This window comes from Spodoptera frugiperda, chromosome 21 (assembly GCF_023101765.2).
Source record: "Spodoptera frugiperda isolate SF20-4 chromosome 21, AGI-APGP_CSIRO_Sfru_2.0, whole genome shotgun sequence".
Lineage (NCBI taxonomy): Eukaryota > Metazoa > Arthropoda > Insecta > Lepidoptera > Noctuidae > Spodoptera > Spodoptera frugiperda.
Genome location: NC_064232.1, coordinates 111849 through 130757, shown reverse-complemented (window position 1 = coordinate 130757; position 18909 = coordinate 111849). Strand labels below are relative to the sequence as shown.

The window sequence follows — 18909 nt, the reverse complement described above, 5'->3', positions numbered from 1 at the left end:
GACCGCAACCGTGTGTTCCACCGTGTCCTCCGGGCGGTCTTCGCAGTGATGACACCCGGGCGTTTCCTCCCGCCCAATCAAAAACAGGAACCTACCGAAATTCCCATGTCCGGTAAGCACCTGCGTCAGGCGGTAGGTGAGGACGCCATGGCGCCTCTCTAGCCACTCCTCAAAGAGGGGACTTACCGCTGCAATGACAGCGAGCCCAAGACCACGCGACTGTGAGTGTAATCCAGGGCAGTTACTGTGTAATTGTTTTTGTTTATGGAATAAGCCGGTAAACGAACAGATGTTACAGAAGGATCACCTGATGGTAATCAATCGCCGCCGCCCATGGACACTTGAAACACTAGAGGCGTTACAAGTGCGTTGCCTGCCCCATCCCCAAAAGAGGGTTAGGGATTTAAAGGTTGTGAGGAATCAAGGATTGGGAAGGGGGTGTAGTAATAGATATTTATACTTAGAACTATTCGGGAATCGAACCCGAAACCTTTTGCTCAGCAGTCGCTTGCGAAACAGAAGCAATCGATAAACGAACACCATTTTGGTTGTAAACCAGTACCTACTTTTTGTTATTATTAACTCGGGAATCGAACCCCGTGACATCAATAACATTTCGCCACTATAACATACACCTGTCAGTTCCTCTAGCAACACAACATGTGAAAATGTCACGCAATACTGACACGTTCGCGTGACACTATCTTATACTAGTGCCTGCCCGCGACTTCGCTCGCATGGAATAAGATGCTAGCAGATAATTTAAAAATGTATTGTAGCCTATGTTACTCAGTAAAGGTGTAGCTTTTTAATTTGTGAAAAAAATTGCGACTGCCTCGTTGGCCGAGTGGTTGCAAGTGCGACTGCCGGTCAAGGGGTCTCGGGTTCGATTCCCGGGTCGGGCAAAGTATGGCTGGACTATTTCGGTTTTTCAAAAATTTGTCAGTAGTAGCACGGAGTCTGGAATTGTGTCCAGTATATGGCAATAGTCTCACCACCTATTACATGGAACTTATAACACAAATTGTGCAAAAGTGGGTGTACATTGTATAGTTGCATTACATGCCATAATGTGCACCTCTGCCTACCCCTTCGAGGATTAAAGGCGTGACGATATGTATGTATGTTTTCGAAATAATTTTCGGTTCAATAGTTTTACATTAGAAAACATTACAAACATACATACAAATGTTTCCTGTTTAATATGAGTTAGTATTGTATGTACTATGTTACTATCTGCCACTACGTGACATCTCGCTGTATACGAGTACCTAGTGTTACTGTGTCGGTAGATACTGCTCTAATGTTGCATTATTGCTAATGTCATCGATAGCGACTGCACGGTTGGCGTGGTCGCGGCAACGTGTAGCGGGTTTAATTCCCGCACGGAGCAACTGTTTGTGTGATCCACAAATTGTTGTTTTGGGTCTGGGTGTCATGTGTATGTGAACTTGTATGTTTGTAAACGCACACACGACACAAGAGAAAATCCTAGTATGGGGCAACGTTTTTAAAAAAAAGAGAGGTCTAACCTTTTACCAGTCGAAAATATAATTACACTGTAATAAACTGGCCGGCCTGGAAAATGAACCAGACTTATGACGTCTTACGGTCGAAATTACTTACCAATTTCAATCGAAAATCTGTGAATATGAATAGATTTTTGGTTCTTATATGTAGGACATTGCCATAAGTAATACAAATAATTGTTCGTGTTATGGAATAAAACAATACAATCATTATTTGCTCGTTCTGGGATTACAACTCAAGATTATCTGCGTGGGGGTAGGGGGAAGGGGTAAGGAGGGGGCGGGGTTGGGGTAAAATAAACGAGTGTGTAACGACTTCGTACAAGTTTATTATAATATGTATAATTATGTGCCTCTACTCCGTTAAACATAATATATTATTATTGTACATTAAATATACAACAGATGTGCTCACTGCCTCGGCCGGGCCTCGAACGCGCTACCCCCGCGACACCGCACACTAACCACTGCACACAGTAACGTTTACATCATTTCACTAATCGGGAATCAAACCCTAGACATTGAGAGCAGAGACAGGAGAAACAGAAGTTAGTGATACATAATATTAAATTAGAAAATTAAGAAATCATAAAGTTACAACAATTTTACAAAATATTTTATATAAACACAATGTGAGCGCCCCGTCTTCCGACTGACATTGTAATCGAGCTCAGTATAACATGTTTGAATCGAGACATTACATACACACACACACACACATACATATATCTATACAATGTAACATGTTCCACCAGAATGTTATGTTATGTTAAAACCAAACTCCGAGCTACTACTAAACATAACTTTAATTCGCTTTATCTAACAATCACGGTTTACTCGCGTACATTAATAGAGAAAATCTCTACTAGTTTCGAGTCACACGCTGCTCATGATGAAGAGTCCCTCTGTGACTCGAAACTAGTAGAGCTTTTCTCAATTAATGTACGTGAGTAAACCGTGATTTTTTAGTTAATTTAGTATGTCTCACGATAGTTATTATAAAAATGTGAATTTGTTATCAGCTCTACTAGTTTCGAGTCACACGCTGCTCATGATGAAGAGTCCCTCTGTGACTCGAAACTAGTAGAGCTTTTCTCAATTAATGTACGTTACTCAATTAAACCGTGATTTTTAGTTAATTTAGTATGTCTCACGATAGTTATTATAAAAATGTGAATTTGTTTTAGCTAAGTATTTTGATGTTGATATAATTAGATTATGTTCGGGCGCGGTGTCGGCGGTGTAGCGCCGTCGCGCCATAGAGTCAGACCGAGGCCGGAGCCACGCAGAAACAATGGATTAGTTCACGCGACAATGGGCCTTGTGCGGCGGGCGCAGGGCCTGTATTGGCGCGTCCTACGCGAGGTAGGAGTAGGTGTCGAGCGCGGCGGGCGCCCGCTCCAGGTACTGCTTGTCGATGAGAGCCTCGATGCACTTCTTGATCATGGCCACGGACGGCGCGAACGAGCCGCGCGCCTGCGACACCACCTCCTGGATCAACTCCGTGTGCCGTAGGACCTGCGGGGAGTCAGAGTCAAAGCATTTATTTCAAATAATCCTCAATTAGACACTTTTGCAACGTCAAACTGAACATTTGTTCATCAGTCTGTCCGTCAGTGTAGCTTCGAATGGAGAAGAACGAGCAAGAAACTCCATCGTTACTATTTTATTATACAATGTCATATAATGTATGTGGTCCGCGACAGAATTTATGTGTATAGGTACGAGTCATCAACTAATTGTTTAATGACGCAGGTATTACGACACACTACTTCAATACTATGGAGACCTTTGTACATGACATGATTTTATATAATTGTAGTGTTAATAAATCGTTAATTTCTGCCGGTGTTTACGTTTTCACTGTTCCCTATGTGTGACTTGTTACTACCAATGTGAGATTGGTCTACAAACATTAGTTAATCATTAAAAGACAAACAATTGATTATACATATCAACTAGGTATGTATGAGATTGTATTGCACTTGTCCTGCCGTAGTAGTTACTGCAATATGAACTGTAACTAGTCCGTCGTAAGACTGTGAATCCCCTGCGTGGCAGTGTGTGACTGTACAACGAGTGATATATATTATAGTATATATTACAGTAAGTGAGTGACGTGGTTACCTTCCTTTGCTTCATGATGCGCACGATGGCGGCCTGCAGGTACATCTTGCGGTCGTCGTCGCAGTGCGCGGCGTCCCCCGCGTCGCTGGCGGCCGCCCCCCCGCCCCCCGCGCCGCCCCCCTGCGCCGGCGCACTGGCGCACGTCACGCGCACCTTGGTCCGCTTGCAGCTGAACGCCAGGTTCAGCGACACGCGCGCCTCCGGGGGGATCTCCTCCTCCTCCGTGCCTGCGTACAATATAGCGACTATATAGTACATCTACTGTACACCACTACCGGAGTTATACCACGGCCGAGCAGTACATCCACGTTTTACATCGTGTGAGTGAAGTTACCGGAGGCACAATTACCCCCTTCCCAAACCTTAAATTGCCAACAAGTCTTATATCCATAACCCCCAAAAGGCTGGCAACGCACTTGTAACGCCTCTGGTGTTTCGGGTGTCCATGGGCGGCGGTAATTGCTTACCATCAGGCGATCTGTTTGCTCGTTTACCGGCTTATACCCTTTTTTTTTTTTGAGGGTGGAAAATCATCCAATGACTTCTCTCGCCTTAGGCGAGGCGAGAGAGAGTGTCAGACTCTTACTGACTAAAAACCACCCCGTTCCTACTCCTGCTTTTCGAACCAGAGCCCCGGTAAGCCCGCTAGGTAGTCCGTAGCTATCGGCTTATACTCTAAAAAAAGAAAGGCCCCCGTACCGACATCCCCGCTGGCCAGCAGCAGCCCGGCGTCCAGCAGCGGGCGCAGCTGGCGCCCCCAGGCGTCCCCCTCGAGCTGCAGCGTGTCGCGCAGCTCGCGCGCGTTCCACGAGTCCACGGCGTCGAAGCTGAGCAGCAGCGCGCACTGCGCCGTGCTGGCCGCCACGTGGTACTGGCGCGCCGTGTAGCGCGTGCGCAGCTCGCCGCTGCACAGGTGGTGCAGCCAGGCCAGGCGGCGCCCGCTGAACATGTTGCGGTAGAAGGCCTCGAACTGCCGCGCCGGCCGCTCCAGCTGCGGCGGCGGCGCCAGCGGGGCCATCGCGCCGCCCAGCGGCCACGCGCCCGCCTGCAGGACCTGGAGGGGGGGGTACGTCAAGTAAGCAGGTGTATGTACTATGTAGTGTGTACCTGTATATATATGACATATACCTGGATGAAGAAGCCGGTGCTGGTGGCCAGGTTGTGGTCCCGCAGGTGTATGTACTATGTAGTGTGTACCTGTATATATATGACATATACCTGGATGAAGAAGCCGGTGCTGGTGGCCAGGTTGTGGTCCCGCAGGTGTATGTACTATGTAGTGTGTACCTGTATATATATGACATATACCTGGATGAAGAAGCCGGTGCTGGTGGCCAGGTTGTGGTCCCGCAGGTGCTGCTGGAACTTGGCGTTGAGGTCGGCCGACACCGCCACGTCCGTGAACATGCGGTGCAGCTTGTTCGTGAACTCGTACCCGCACGCTGCCTTCAGTCTGCAATACACCGACACATTAATAGATAGGAATCAAAGTGGTTGCAATATACATATTGTATCATTCATGTTCTGTGACCGTCGACAGCAGGACTACGCGTTATTTCTTTACAATAAAGTGTTTCAGTGGATTTTTTATTTATTTTTTGAGTCGGATCTCTAATTCTCCCGCAGGGGAGACTCATACTAGCCTTTTAATCATTAGCCTGAGAACGAGTGAATCCTTCTAACAAATCTGATCATTTTAAACTATGATTACCAACCCACCAAACCCAGCGTGGAGACTGAGGTAATGAAGAAGTCCACAGTCCAGCAGTTGACTGTCACACGCAATTAATGATGATTATTGCAGTGCTACTGATACTAGTACAATGTCGGATGTAAGTAGTGTAGCTACTGAGTAAGTAAGTACGCACCTGTTGATCATGGCCTCCTCCTGCTCCATGGAGGCGCTGAGCTGGTGGATGAGTCTGCGGGCGAGGGCGCGCGCGTAGTACTTCTGGAACACGTCCTTGTCGTCCACGTACTTGAACACCACGATGGCGGCGGCCAGCTTGTCGTCCACGTCGGCGTCGGCGGCCGCGCGCCGCCGCAGCAGGCAGTCGCAGTACCGCGCCAGCAGCTCGGGCGCCGAGCCCGCAGCCCCGCCGCTGTTCACCACCGCGCTGCATGCCTGCGTACAGCGGGAGCAGTGCTGACTACATGTCGATTGTATTGCATCTAAGCTATACAATCCACCAGAGGCCCCTCTGAGTTAACTACAGAGCGTCCCAACGTAAGCCCCTCATAGGCGCCCCTCTGCAACCCAGCGCCCGACACTTGCCTAGTTTGCCTTAGGGATAATACGGCTCTGTAGTTCACACACATCCGATTCCATCCGTCCACCGCTGGATATATGCCTCTACAATGACACGCCCCTAAGATCGATCTTCAGCTATATGATATATCCAACCATACAATAACACATTTTTAATAAGATTGTACCTTCCCAAAATGGTCGTGTTATAAATGGGTCAAATAAAACCATACATGAAGAGATTAATGAATGGAGGTGATGTGACAAAGGTATAGCAGAATTATATTCAGCGTTCTATTGTCCCTGTTCATCCCAGTGGGAGCCAGGCGTGATGATATGTATGTATGTATGTATGATTAATTATATGTAACGGCTTACTCACGTAACAGTTGGCTGCACAACGGTCGCCGCATCGTCCGACACACAATGTTTATCATGAATATGAGCCCTTACCGTGGCTTGAAACCAGTCGAGTTACCTCGTGTAACAGTTACGTGAGTAAGCCGGTAAGCAAAAAAATTTAACTAATCTAGTTCGTAATCAAATGACAGTTGAAGCGTTTATTGCTATGAATCCACATGCAAGCAGTTTTCAAACATTCAAATAGAATTATAAGTGTGGCGAGTCATGCTTAGGCACTGCTGGGCCGACTCGACCGGAGTGGCCACGGCTGAGCAGAATACCGACGTGGAACAACCCATGTGCGTTACCCCACCCCACTTCTCAATCCCCAAAAACCCTTAAATTTCTAACCCCCAAAAGGTTGGCAGCGCATTTGTAACGCGTCTGGTAATTCGGGTGTTCATGCTGTTCATGGGCGGCGGCAATCGCTTACCATCAGGCGTTTCCATAAAAAAAAATATAGTGTGGTTATTTTTGTCATAATTTTCATACTTAGGTTCAGAGAACGTGTGTACAGTCGGCCAATTTGAACACTGACCCTCTATGATTCATTTGAAATTTGAGTATTTTTTGTCTTTGCCATTACAATTAATCGCGAGAGTTCGGAAAATAAAACAACTTTTCTGCATTAAATTTAATTCCAAAAGTTTGGCCGCAAATTATTATCAATCATCAAATATTGACGACAACGAGTTAAACATTTACTTATCCGACCCCTGTTGATATAGAGAGCTTGTAAACGATTTATTTAGTTGTAGATACTAATTTAATTAATTTAAGTTTAAAAAGCATACATATGTAAGGTATACATATGTTAAATATGTCAGCATATTTTTAATGTTGAAACAGGTTCTGTATACATTAGACTTTACTTTAGGTAATAAGATTTACTTTGTAATCTGGCTGTTTAGTGTTTTTACCAAATATACATTATATTTATTTATTTGTTTACTATCAAGACGGGTCAGTAGTCCAAGTCGTCGATTGTACATACATACATACAAGCGCAAATATATTGTACAGACAAGCCATGCAACAAGCAGGATTAGGCAGTTGTCCCACCGGCAACGATGAACAAGTAACGAGTAGAGCTAGAAACGAGTGAAAACGAGTGAAAACAAAAACAAACAAGTGAAGCGAGCACTCGCCGGCAGTGTGAACAGTCAGCGATCAACTATTTGTATATGCATCTCTTTTGTTTACACGGAAAGTATATCTATTGTACGTTTCTTGAGCGAGAAAATAGCCGATAGTTAGTCGTTCACTCGCCGTTGGTGGGACAACTGCCTTATGTTATTCTTACTGAATACATTCAGAGATGCAAGTATCGGGTAGTTTCCGCTGTCAACAATTTTTTTTTGGATTTTCAAACAATATTTCATTTCCATTTTGTTGTTTTTTTTTCATTTTGGTATTTTCGAGGCTGATATAAAACAAAAATATGACATCTTACTATACTAGGAAACTACCCAGAAATTATTTCTAAAGCCAAGACTATTAGAACTACAAGCAGACATGACACAGCACTACATACACAATGTGATAGGAGTGGGACTTCTAACCCGTTAAGGCTGAGTACTACGTCTAATTTTATCGACAAAGAAAAAATGGGGGGCTGAACCCTTCCCCCTAAAAATTATGGCTATTTTAATATTTTTTTACTTTATGTGATTTCAAAAGTTGTATGCGTCGTAGAAACAAAAAATAAACGACAAACGGTAGCTAATAACCTTGGCTAACTAATTCATTACTTTTTTCATATGTTTGATAATGTTTTGGTGAGAAAAAAAAATCATTTCTGAATTATTTTTACCGAAAAATCGCTATTTTTCAATATTTTCAATTGGGGGTTCAACCCCCCATATTATTTTTTTTGTCGATAAAATTAGATGTAGTGCTCAGCCTTAACGGGTTAGAAGTATCACACTGTATACTATACTAGTGGTGGGGCCGTACCTTGTCGAGCGCGCCCACGAAGGCCTGCGCCCCTCCGAACACCTCGCTGAACAGCTTGCTGTACTTGCCGTGCAGCGTCAGCATCGCGTTCACGAAGTGCGTGTGCGCCTGCCGGGGCGTAGGAAAACAATATTATAACACTAAACATTTTGTCTGGACGCGCTAATCTCCGGAACTACTGGTTCGAATCGCACAACTCTTGTTGTGTTGGATAGTACATTTATCTAGGAAGGCTATAGGGTATAAAACATCACGCTACGATCAATAGGAGCCGAGCAGCGAGTGAAACCGCGCGGGAGTAGCTAGTTGTAATATAGCAGGATACAACTAAGTAGCGGGACAGTATCTATACTACAACCAAGCAGGATAATTATGTCAAATCATTTTCTACCTTATTGTTCTCTAATAAAGTAGAAATTTGAAATTAATCACGTAATAGGGATGATGACGGGGTATGAAAATTAAAAACCTATTTAGTCCGTCAGTTAGGTAAAGAAAAAATATTAAACACGTATTTTTTTTATTTTGTCATATAAGATAACAATACTTAGATAAAACGAATCAAAGTTTAGGAGTGGGAGCAAATACGTCATTTCTACGTATAAAACGCACCTTGAAGTGACGTCACGCGATATTTCAAATCGATATATCTTCGAAAGTACAGTGTAGTCCCTTTAGTACGACTTCGCATATAGCGACCAACCGTTTTTAGCGACGAAAGTTTAGGCATTTGTTTGGTTTTAGTATAAACTTGCATTAATGGACATTCGTTTATTACGACTCCGCTTACAACGACCAACCGCTTTTAACGACCGAATTTCACACATAATTGTCCGGTTACAACGACAAAACGACGAGCGTTGCCGTGTTTACAAATATGTAATTCATAGAAAATAATGAAATAAATGATTAGCTATCTCAACTATCGCCCCGCGCGACGCCTCTGATTGGAAATTGACTGTTTATTTTATGGCAGTACGTATTTGTAGGTAAATCCAAGTGACGCGATAAAACGCGAATAAAACCAGAAATAAACAAAAATTACAGACCATTTGCATTAAATGTAAAGTTGTTAGAATAGATTTACACTTCCATATAAGAAAGCGGTACATTATGTACGTACATAACACATCCTTACATAATTTGAATAATTAATAAATAACTATTTTGATTAAAATTTGATTTTTTTTATCTGCTCATCACCTAAATGGGCATTTAACTGTAATATCTGTTTTTTTTTAAAAAAAACTTTTTCTGTTCGTTTAATACGACTTCCGGTTAGTACGACGTAATGTCACCGGTCCCTTGGTAGTCGTTATAACCGGATTCTACTGTATTTGTTTCCGAGAGAAAATAAAAAAGTACGTGTGTAATGATTTAAAATAATCTACAAGACGGACATTGAAATAAAAATAAGTCGCCTACCGTATTGTTCAAGACATTTTGTATGGTACAAGATAATAATATCATGACATGTATATGTACTACAAGCGAGCATTGTGTAGCGGACATGGTGCATCCGTGCACCTGTGCAGGGATTAACTGAGGGTTTACTATAAAGGTACGCGCACAGGCCCGCATCGTACGCATTCCGTATGACGTCATCGGTACGCATCGCATGTAGGCATTGTCGATGATGCGGTCCGTACGATGCGGATCAGTGGACGCAGTTGTATGAGTTTCTATACAAGACTAACTAAAATCCGTTGCGTGCGATGCGTACGACGCGGGCCTGTGGAAGCGTATCTTTTTAATCCGAGCTAGTGGACTACACCGGGGGTCCTAGACCCGCTGCATCCGTGCTAACATGCATTCTAACATTTATTTGTGTATTGTATCGACAAACGTTACCGCGCTTTATACAACATTGCACTGGGTGAGTTTGGGAAAATGATATAGGTTGACCGGTAATTAGTGAACGATATTTAAACATGTGATTGTACTCATCATTACAAACAACTTTCCCAAAGAAACTTTTTTGTATACTCATTAGTTTTATTTTTATCACAATAATAAAACAATAAAACTTCATTAGCACGCGCGCGTATAGTTCCAAAATATCTACCAAGTTACTAGTCTTCCTATAACTGCTAACAGCTGACTATGCGAGAGAACGCGCCCGAAATTTTGTTGTTTTGTTATTGTGATAAAAATAAAACTAATGAGTATACAAAACATGTTTCTTTGGGAAAGTTGTTTGTAATCATGAGTACAATCACGTGTTTAAATATCGTTCACTAATTACCAGTCACCCTATACATAATATACAAGCTGGTATTTCCGCAAAATATTGGAATAAATTCCGCTGCGTAATGTATTAGAGTAACGTTTGTCGATTAATATACAACAGTGGTGTGTGTCGGCTCAGTGTGTGTGTACAATACGAACAATGTTGGATACACTGACAATAGCTAACGTCAGTAAACTTGTGTTACCATACTTAATGTCTTGCATTCTAACCAATCTATGACTTTATGATAACGGTTCTCAAATTGTTTTGGTGATTAAATATAACATAATTATGAGTAAATAAGTATCATAATATTTTTATTTTCAAATACGTTATAATTCGGCACTAATGGCCGAAATCAATAATTTCAATCCAAAATCGATTGCTGACATAAGTTCTATAGAATTTCTATCAAAAATTCCCATCGCGATGTATTAAAAGCAATTAATTTTGATCGTAACTTAGGGAGCTACATGTTCATTGTTTAAAACTCGTGATTTGGTGGATGATTCGTCATGACATCATATCATCCACGAGACGTTTACGAGACGCTGATAGTTTTAGTTACCGTAAAATGGGGTGGACAGATACAGAAGAGGGGTGAATAAATGTTGGGAAACAGTTCTAACATCTATTCACCCCATTCTTATGTCTATTAACCTTCGAATTCTATTCCCCCTGTTTTACCGTTACATTATACATTCCTGGCCCTACTGAAACCGTCCCCTCTATTACTGAGTCGATATAAAAGTGTGTGTGTGTGCGTGTGTGTGTGTGTGTGTGTGTGTGTGTGTGTGTGTGAGCCGACACGGTGACGCACCTCGGATCCGTTCCCCGTACAGTCGGCCGGCTGCGGACAGAGACAGGCTATAGCGGGGCGTGGTACATACTACGTGTGACGTGGCTCTTGTAGCGGGTGCACGACACACCCACTACTATACTACTGGAGGGGGGGGCGGGGGGAGGGGGTATCACTGGCGTCTTGGAGACATTTAATGGTTACTTAATTCAGCCTTAAGTAATTTTCGGAAGTAAATCGTTACAAAGGAATGATTTAAATAATCAATGTATTACATTAATTTGTCTGTAGACAGTAGGGCGAAGTTTGTGAATGTGAATTTCACATTAATAATAATTTTGAAAAGGGGTTGACTATGACGGATGGGGGGTAGTCTCGTTGTGAGTCCCCGACCGTGGGGGAATGGGGATAGTTGTAGGGGGTTTAGGGATTGCTTGTGAGTATAGCCGCGGAGTAAAGTGAACAGTGAAGTTTGTGGATATGATGCATTGTAAACAGCATAGTGGACTTTATGGAGAGAGCTTCGTGTGAGCTTAATAGTGGTAGCTGACAATACGGTGGGTGGGTGAATGTCAATACAGGCGGAGCGGGGGAGGGTGCGGAGTGACGGAGGGGAGCAACACTCGGAGTGCGTGTCGTACCTCGTCCTTGGAGTGTGTCTGTGCGAGCAGCGCCTGTCCGTCGGCGGCGGCCTGCGCGTGCGCCGCGTCGACGAGGGGGCGCAGCGCCGCGGGGCCCAGCGGGCGCAGCAGCGTGTACATGCGGCGCAGGTCGGCGCGCCGCTCCGTGGAGGCCGGGGGCTCCGCCGCCGCCTCCCGCAGCAGGCCCGGTACAGTCGCGTGTAGCGTGGGGAGGTGCGCCGCCACGGCCGCGCGCTCGTAGCACGCGCGGACTGCCTCCGCCGACGAACTGTCCAGGTAGCGCGCGCCCAGCGCCACCTGCCGGCGAACCAAATGTTAGCATTCAATTATACTTATACCCGGATAATATGTAGGTGGGGGCGGGCTCTTAGTAGTGATGAATCTTTACACGTCTGTCAGAAACGACCGGACCTCTATAACTATACATCAAAATCGGAATCCTAATATCGGTAATACTTGCATCTATTGGGATGAAACGTAAATATAGCAAGGGATGTTTTGTCCAATATGTAATTTCATCGAATGTCTAATAATATGGCACTAGCTAATTCTATGAGGAATAAGACTAGTGTTAACTGTTGAACAAAAATAAAGTAACCCCAATGACGGACGTACCTCCCTCTCGAGTCCTGCGAGTGCGTGCGTGGTGTAGTGCGCGACGTCGCCGGCGGCGAGCAGGTCGGCGGCGAGCTGCGCGTGCGCCGCGGCGGCGGCCGCCAGGTACGGCTCCAGCACCAGCGCCTGGTACAGCGCCAGCGGCGCGCGGACGCGGAACGCGCGCACCTGCACCGTGGACCGGATGGCCTCGCGCAGGGTGGACGCGAACGCGGGGTCCGGGGCCGAGCCACGGGCTGCAGCTAGCCCGCGGACTATGCGGCCTGGGTAGTGAAACATGTGTATTTATTAACTGTATTACACAATGTATTAACTTAGCGAACTGTTTCGACGAGGTAACTCGACTAGTTTCAAACCACGCTGGGGGCTCGTGGTCATGCGCAACATTGTGCTTGAAACTAGTCGAGTTACCTCGTCAAACAGTTACATGAGCACATAATGAGAAACAAATTAATATGTCTCACTGATGATACTGTCATTAATTGATTAAATATTTGGATTCATTTCGATCATAGACATTAGATATAATGGATCGAGTAATTAATGGTCAATCAAACTCAAACGTCACTTAATGATCAAACCCCCCTCAACCATAGTTCTGTCTCTACACATTCTTAGTAAAACGACAGAGATAGCACGATATTGAAGTACAACTTCAAATCTAACTATATTAATAATATAAAGCTGAAGAGTTTGTTTGCTTGAACGCGCTAATCTCCGGAACTACTGGTCCGATTTAAATAATACTTTTTGTGTTGGGTAGTGCATTTATTGAGGAAGGCTATAGGCTATAAAACATCACGCTATGACCAACAGGAGCCAAGCAGAGCGGGTGAAACCGCGCGGAAGTAGCTAGTAGTATTTATATCCAGTGAGTATTAGGTACAAGGTGTACTGACCAGTGAGTGCGGCGGACAGTGGCTTGACCAGTACTCGCTCCCAGATCTCCAGGCCCAGCTCGCCCACCTGCAACCACACATTGTACAGCTGTAGCAGACTCCAATACACATACTCTTACCGTGGGTGTAATATACCCGACTAGGATATCCCACATTTTACAGAGCAATGGCAATCGCTGAAATATCTCATTAGAAATATTCTAATTAGTAAGATTTTCAACTTTACTTGTTTATTGTAAACATAAATGTACTACAGAGTTACAATATGCAAACTAAAGAACAAGCATATGTAGCCAACTGGCTCAATGTTTGATGATTTATGAGCCCCAGTGTGGCTCGAAATTAGTCGAGTATCCTCGAAAAGTTACAAAACTAAGCCATATATTAATTTAGTATATCTACTTATTATAATAATATAATATTTATACAACAACATATAATGTACATATTATGTGAACTGACCTCAAGTTGTCTGGCGTCATGCTCGGGGCACGTGACTGTCGCGGACGAGCCGTAGATGATCTCCGCGTCCGACACCTGCACGCGACATTACACTCTATCAGTGTTACAATACGGAACATAATACCACAGCCAACATATTACAATGTAAGCTCGTTCTTCTCCATAGGAATCTACACTTTGGAACGAGCAAATAGAGCAACTAGAGGACTGACCGACAGACTGATATTTTCGGTTTCCAAAATCGTTACTTCGGTACAATTGCAATATGAGTGACCGAGGTCCACAAGACACTACTAACTGCTTTAGTATTGCGGGTGTAGGCCATTGGCATAGATTGCTTGCCATCAGGTGATCCGTCTGCCCAAATCCCATCAAATCTCCGGAACTACTGATTCGAATTGAATAATTATTTTAGTGTTGTATAGTTGGTATATCTAGGCAGGCTACAGGGTAGGAGTATATGATGAGTTACCTTCTGCCGCTTGACGTGCTGCAGGTTGAGGTAGGAGTAGAGACTGTTGAGGTACGCCACGCCCTGGCTGTACTCGCGCCACGCACTCACGTACCTACACACACATCATGTGTTAGTCCATTGATGGACTCGGAGCGTAATGAGCATCTTCTATATAAGGGGCGTTCAGGTTTATCAGAACATGTCGATGCTCAGTCTCAAAAGATAATAATATCAAAGTATCGAATAATTAAACGTTCAATTAGTAACAGTTACAATGATGGCTAAACAAGACTAGAATTCCCCAACAACCCTTAAATTTCTACCCCCACTTGTAACGCCTCTGGTGTTTCGGGTGTCTATGGGCGGCGGCGATTGCTTACCATCAGGTGAAACGTCAAGAAGTCGTGATACGTCAACAGACATCAGACCTTGTTTGTGTGGATAGAAAATGATATGATAAGAAATGATGATGAATAACTGGAGCGTCAGTCTCTTACTGACTAATAGAACTACATCAGCATCAAGTAACTATAAAGCAATGTAAAGACAACTACTGTTCACTTGTGTACCTGGTGAGCAGGCCGTCGTTATGGTCGTTGTGGTCGAGGGGCGCGGCGCCCCGCACGCGCTGCAGCAGGCCGGCCACGTGCTCCTCGAGGAAGTTGCGCGTCTCGTCGTACAGGCGGTCGGCGAGCGGCTCGGGGTGCGCCACGCACAGCGCGTACACGTCCGAGAACCGCGTGTTCCACACCGACCGCTCCACCGCGCGCAGGCCCACCACGCCCGCCACCTGCAATACATAGCTACAGTACTCTCAACGGATCTTGGCAGCTCTGAACTACGTGCAGAAAGTTGCAGGCTGCGCCATAAGTGTAAAGGGTTAATTGTATTTAGAAACGGTCGATCTCTAGCCTAGATCGCCGCCCCCCGCACCTCGCCTCATGCCACCATTTGGTTCTAAAAAATACTTATTGCGCAGCCTTCTGCACGTTGTTCAGACCTGCCAAGATCCGTTGAGAGTACTGTAATTTGTATAAAATATTGTATCATGAAAGAAAGACTAACTTCTGAAACATTTCAAATGGTTTTAGTAGAACACCGATGTACTAAACTCCAAAACAACATTGGAGTTGTATAAGTTAAACAATCTATGAAAGTGTAATTATTTTTAGATTATTTTCACATTGATAGGTCAGAACTATTTATTTGATATAAACGAGTTATAATTTACAAAGTTTATAAAAATAAGTTTTTTGGACACAGAGCATATTGTCCGGAAATTCCTCTCTGTTGAGCCCTGACCACCGGTAGCTTGGATTTCTCCCGTTACTGGTGGGCTACTGCTTTTCATATTTATAAGTGTTTTCTTTTTTTTTTTAATTAAATATTTAAAAATGTAATTAACAAGTAACATAAATAAATAAATGAATAATAAGTTTACAAAAAAAATCCAATAAGAACTATTTCGTGTGACCCAGGAATTGAACTAAGGGCTTTGATATTGTTTAATATGATATAGTTTATTACGTATGTAGAAGTATTGAAGGTTGTCCGACTAAACTATTGTAATGTATTTGTTTACTTTATTTTGTTTAAATATAGAACACACTGTGACCTCTATGTTCGTTTGGGTATTTCCACCTCTAGGAAGTCATTTACTACATTTTCTTATTGTTGAGATGTATAACAGTGCTATGTTGTAGTGAATTTACTGCATATTCATTAGTTACACAAACACAGACATCAATTCCCTCCAAAAAAGTCAATCTTATTTATTTGTTGTAAGATGTTATAGTTGTCAAGAAACATATTACATGGGACTCATAACATAACTGGTGGAAAATTGTCATCATCAACAACCAGTGAGATTCCACGGCCAAATTATACAACTCCTATACAAAAGAGGGGTTTATTATAATCTCTAAGCACAAGGATCAGATATAAATACATGGCTGTATGAGTGTTTCAATAAATATATGATGATAATTACCGTTTCCTTGAGGTGCGCCCATGTCTCCGTGAAGTCAACGTTGCGGGGCTTGAGAGACATCATCACACTCACCTAACATGAACCTGCAACAACACACTCACTTACTAACACTCACTACACTCACTACACTCAACACATACTCAGTGGCATATTATTGTAAAGATATAACAACAGAGTCCATACAAGTGTAATGTACAAACAACTTCACTGACGGACACACTGATGTAAAATAAGTTTTGATGTTTCAAAAGTGTTGAAATATAGTATAATACAAATAAATACTTTGTCTTTGTTTGCAATACTACAGCGGAACACAATGTTTCTGAACTTCCTAAAGTTTTTGCCAAAACTTTCTAGAATGCTATTTATAACAATATGACTTGCAATTTCCTTTCTTGCTCACAAAGGCTTATTCCAGCTTTCTTTGCTAAACTCTATGTAATGCCAATCCAGCCCACATACATACTGATATTGGGCAAATTTCGTATAAAGGGTAGTTTATAAAAGCCTGTGTACCAATTTACAATAACAACAGTCCATCGCAACAGAGAATCAACAACAATGCACTGATATTAATGCACAATAGTGTGTAACACTGTAGTCAGGTGTATTCGCACATATCCCGCCTCCATGGTGTCATGGGACATACACCTGATGTACAGTGGCATCATCTACACAGTCTTTAGGAGGTTCATAGATGTACCAGTCCAGTACAAAGTCATCTGTGCAGTGTTTTCTTATTGGAACAGTTCATACAACTCACTGTCAGTGTCTGCTGTCATCACAACACGAGTACACAGACGGAACTATTGCGTCCACTAATTATTTACAAATTGCATTTTAATGTGTGTCAGTGTAGCGCCGCTATATGGGTCACTGGACGCGCGGAGAACGCAAGTCATCGCGCCCATTGTTCGCGCGACCCACGGCGAGGCTGAGGGTGCAAGGCGACGACCTTGCCCGGCCACCAGCCCGCGGCCAGCGCTGCGTGACACCCATACGGCAGGCTGGCAGAAACAACGCAATAACCGCGCAGTCGGCGCCCGCACAAACTTGGCACGATGTCAACTTCGCACCGACAGGCCGACCGCTGGCCGCCACAACACACTAGCCAGAAATTACTCAGCAGGATTGGCACTAAACAAAAATAATATAGCAACGATGCAATGACAGCACACACCAATACACGGAACTGCACACTGTCTGCGCGAGCACGTCGCCTTACCTCGACCGTAGCGGGCAGCCCAATATCACACACGATAATTCGCAAGACAACCGTCGAACTTTCAGCTTATTTTAACAATAAAAATAATCATAATCAAATAAAAGTGGGTCCGCAGCTCTGTATCACTTTAATTTGACGTTTCTCTCCAATGTTGCCAGTTGCTAGCCCAGATAAATAAAATGTGCGAAACAACGCTCCGTTTCTCCACTTCTAAACATTCTGGGATTTATTGTACAAAAATAATTAAATTTTCTTTGAGTATGATACAAATAAAATTGATAAATCAAATAAATAAATAAAATTTATAAAAGTAAGTTTTGATAAAAAAAATCGAGTTCGCAAGCATGGCCTCCTACGAAGTGCAAATCGACACCAGCAATTTATACTACGCTAACTCGAAATTTGGAAAAAACTTTTTTATGCCAAGTTGCTTAAAATGTATGTTTACATACGTCATAAAAAAATTGAGAAGAAATATGCAAAAATAAGAAAGTTACAAATCTTATAAAACGCTAAGTAAAGGTACTTTTTGAAATCACTCGATTTATATTACGCCAACTATTATTAGCGGAGTGTGCGCGGGCATCACTTTGGTCAAAGTCCGCGCAACACTGCACTAACTCATAGTTAGCGTAGTTTAGTGCGTTCGTGTGTATACCATTTCGTTTGTAAAATGAACGACTTAGCGACTTTTACATAGTAAATACTTATGTGTTAACGTATTAATTAGTTTATTAATGGTACGTTGACTATTCTTTTTGTAAGTAAGTACATGTTCTTTATAAAATATTGAAATATGCATCAGATGATTGATCATGCACTACGACGTCCCGTACTACACTACGCTAACATAAGTTAGACGTGTATAAGATGTAATTTTTTTTGATGAATTACGTTTATATACGGCTAACTTGCGCTAAATCAAAAAATAGAAATAATTAAGGAAATATAAATATGAGATATTACAATGAATAAATTAAATATTAAGCATACCAAATTTCAAAACAGTATCTTAATTAATGTAAAAGTTATCACGTTTTTCCCTTTAAACGCCTCTACTGTAAAGTACGCTTTTTGAGTTAGCGCAGTATAAATTGCTGGTGTCGAAATGGCGAATTCCTTCGTTACATCAATGCCAATAAACCAATAAGAACTGTTTTATTTCATCACATCTCTCCAACAAACGTGTCGCTCTTTATTACGAACCTACCAAAAACCTTTCTCCTTATACCGACCGAGGTTCATTTTTCAATTTCTACCTTCTTATTTAGATACTCACTGATCGTTACATAACATTTACAAATATTCAGATTATTAATGGCGGTAATTACT

General features: G+C 42.9%; 1 protein-coding gene across 5 annotated transcripts; it reads right to left on the bottom strand.

Annotated features, from left to right (window-relative positions):
* Window positions 1–1838: 1838 nt before the first annotated feature.
* On the bottom strand, window positions 1839–17746 carry LOC118280437 (cullin-2). 5 transcript variants are annotated; one of them, XM_035600469.2, is made up of 14 exons: window positions 17578–17746; window positions 16353–16435; window positions 14932–15152; window positions 14381–14474; window positions 13909–13983; window positions 13447–13513; window positions 12548–12810; window positions 11933–12229; window positions 8263–8370; window positions 5525–5781; window positions 4965–5109; window positions 4356–4710; window positions 3657–3883; window positions 1839–3047 (listed from the first exon to the last, which is right to left on the bottom strand). In XM_035600469.2, exons 2-14 carry the CDS (start codon window positions 16413–16415, stop codon window positions 2886–2888), a joined length of 2334 nt encoding a protein of 777 aa, XP_035456362.1. In that variant the 5' UTR covers window positions 16416–16435; window positions 17578–17746; the 3' UTR covers window positions 1839–2885. The 5 variants fall into 5 exon arrangements, with proteins under 5 accessions (XP_035456362.1, XP_035456364.1, XP_050558202.1 ...); XM_035600471.2 differs by lacking the exon at window positions 17578–17746 and adding an exon at window positions 17116–17480; XM_050702245.1 differs by lacking the exon at window positions 17578–17746 and adding an exon at window positions 17056–17079.
* Window positions 17747–18909: the final 1163 nt, after the last annotated feature.

What these genes read in the sequence shown, in the direction of transcription:
- LOC118280437 (XM_035600469.2), bottom strand. Translation starts at nt 16,415, where the DNA reads ATGATGTCTCTCAAGCCCCGCAACGTTGACTTCACGGAGACATGGGCG. An exon ending in TCGTGGGCGCGCTCGACAAG is followed by an intron (nt 5,782 to 8,262) that starts GTACGGCCCCAC and finishes CGCTGTACGCAG; the next exon opens with GCATGCAGCGCGGTGGTGAA. An exon ending in GCACCGGCTTCTTCATCCAG is followed by an intron (nt 4,711 to 4,964) that starts GTATATGTCATA and finishes CCCCCCCTCCAG; the next exon opens with GTCCTGCAGGCGGGCGCGTG.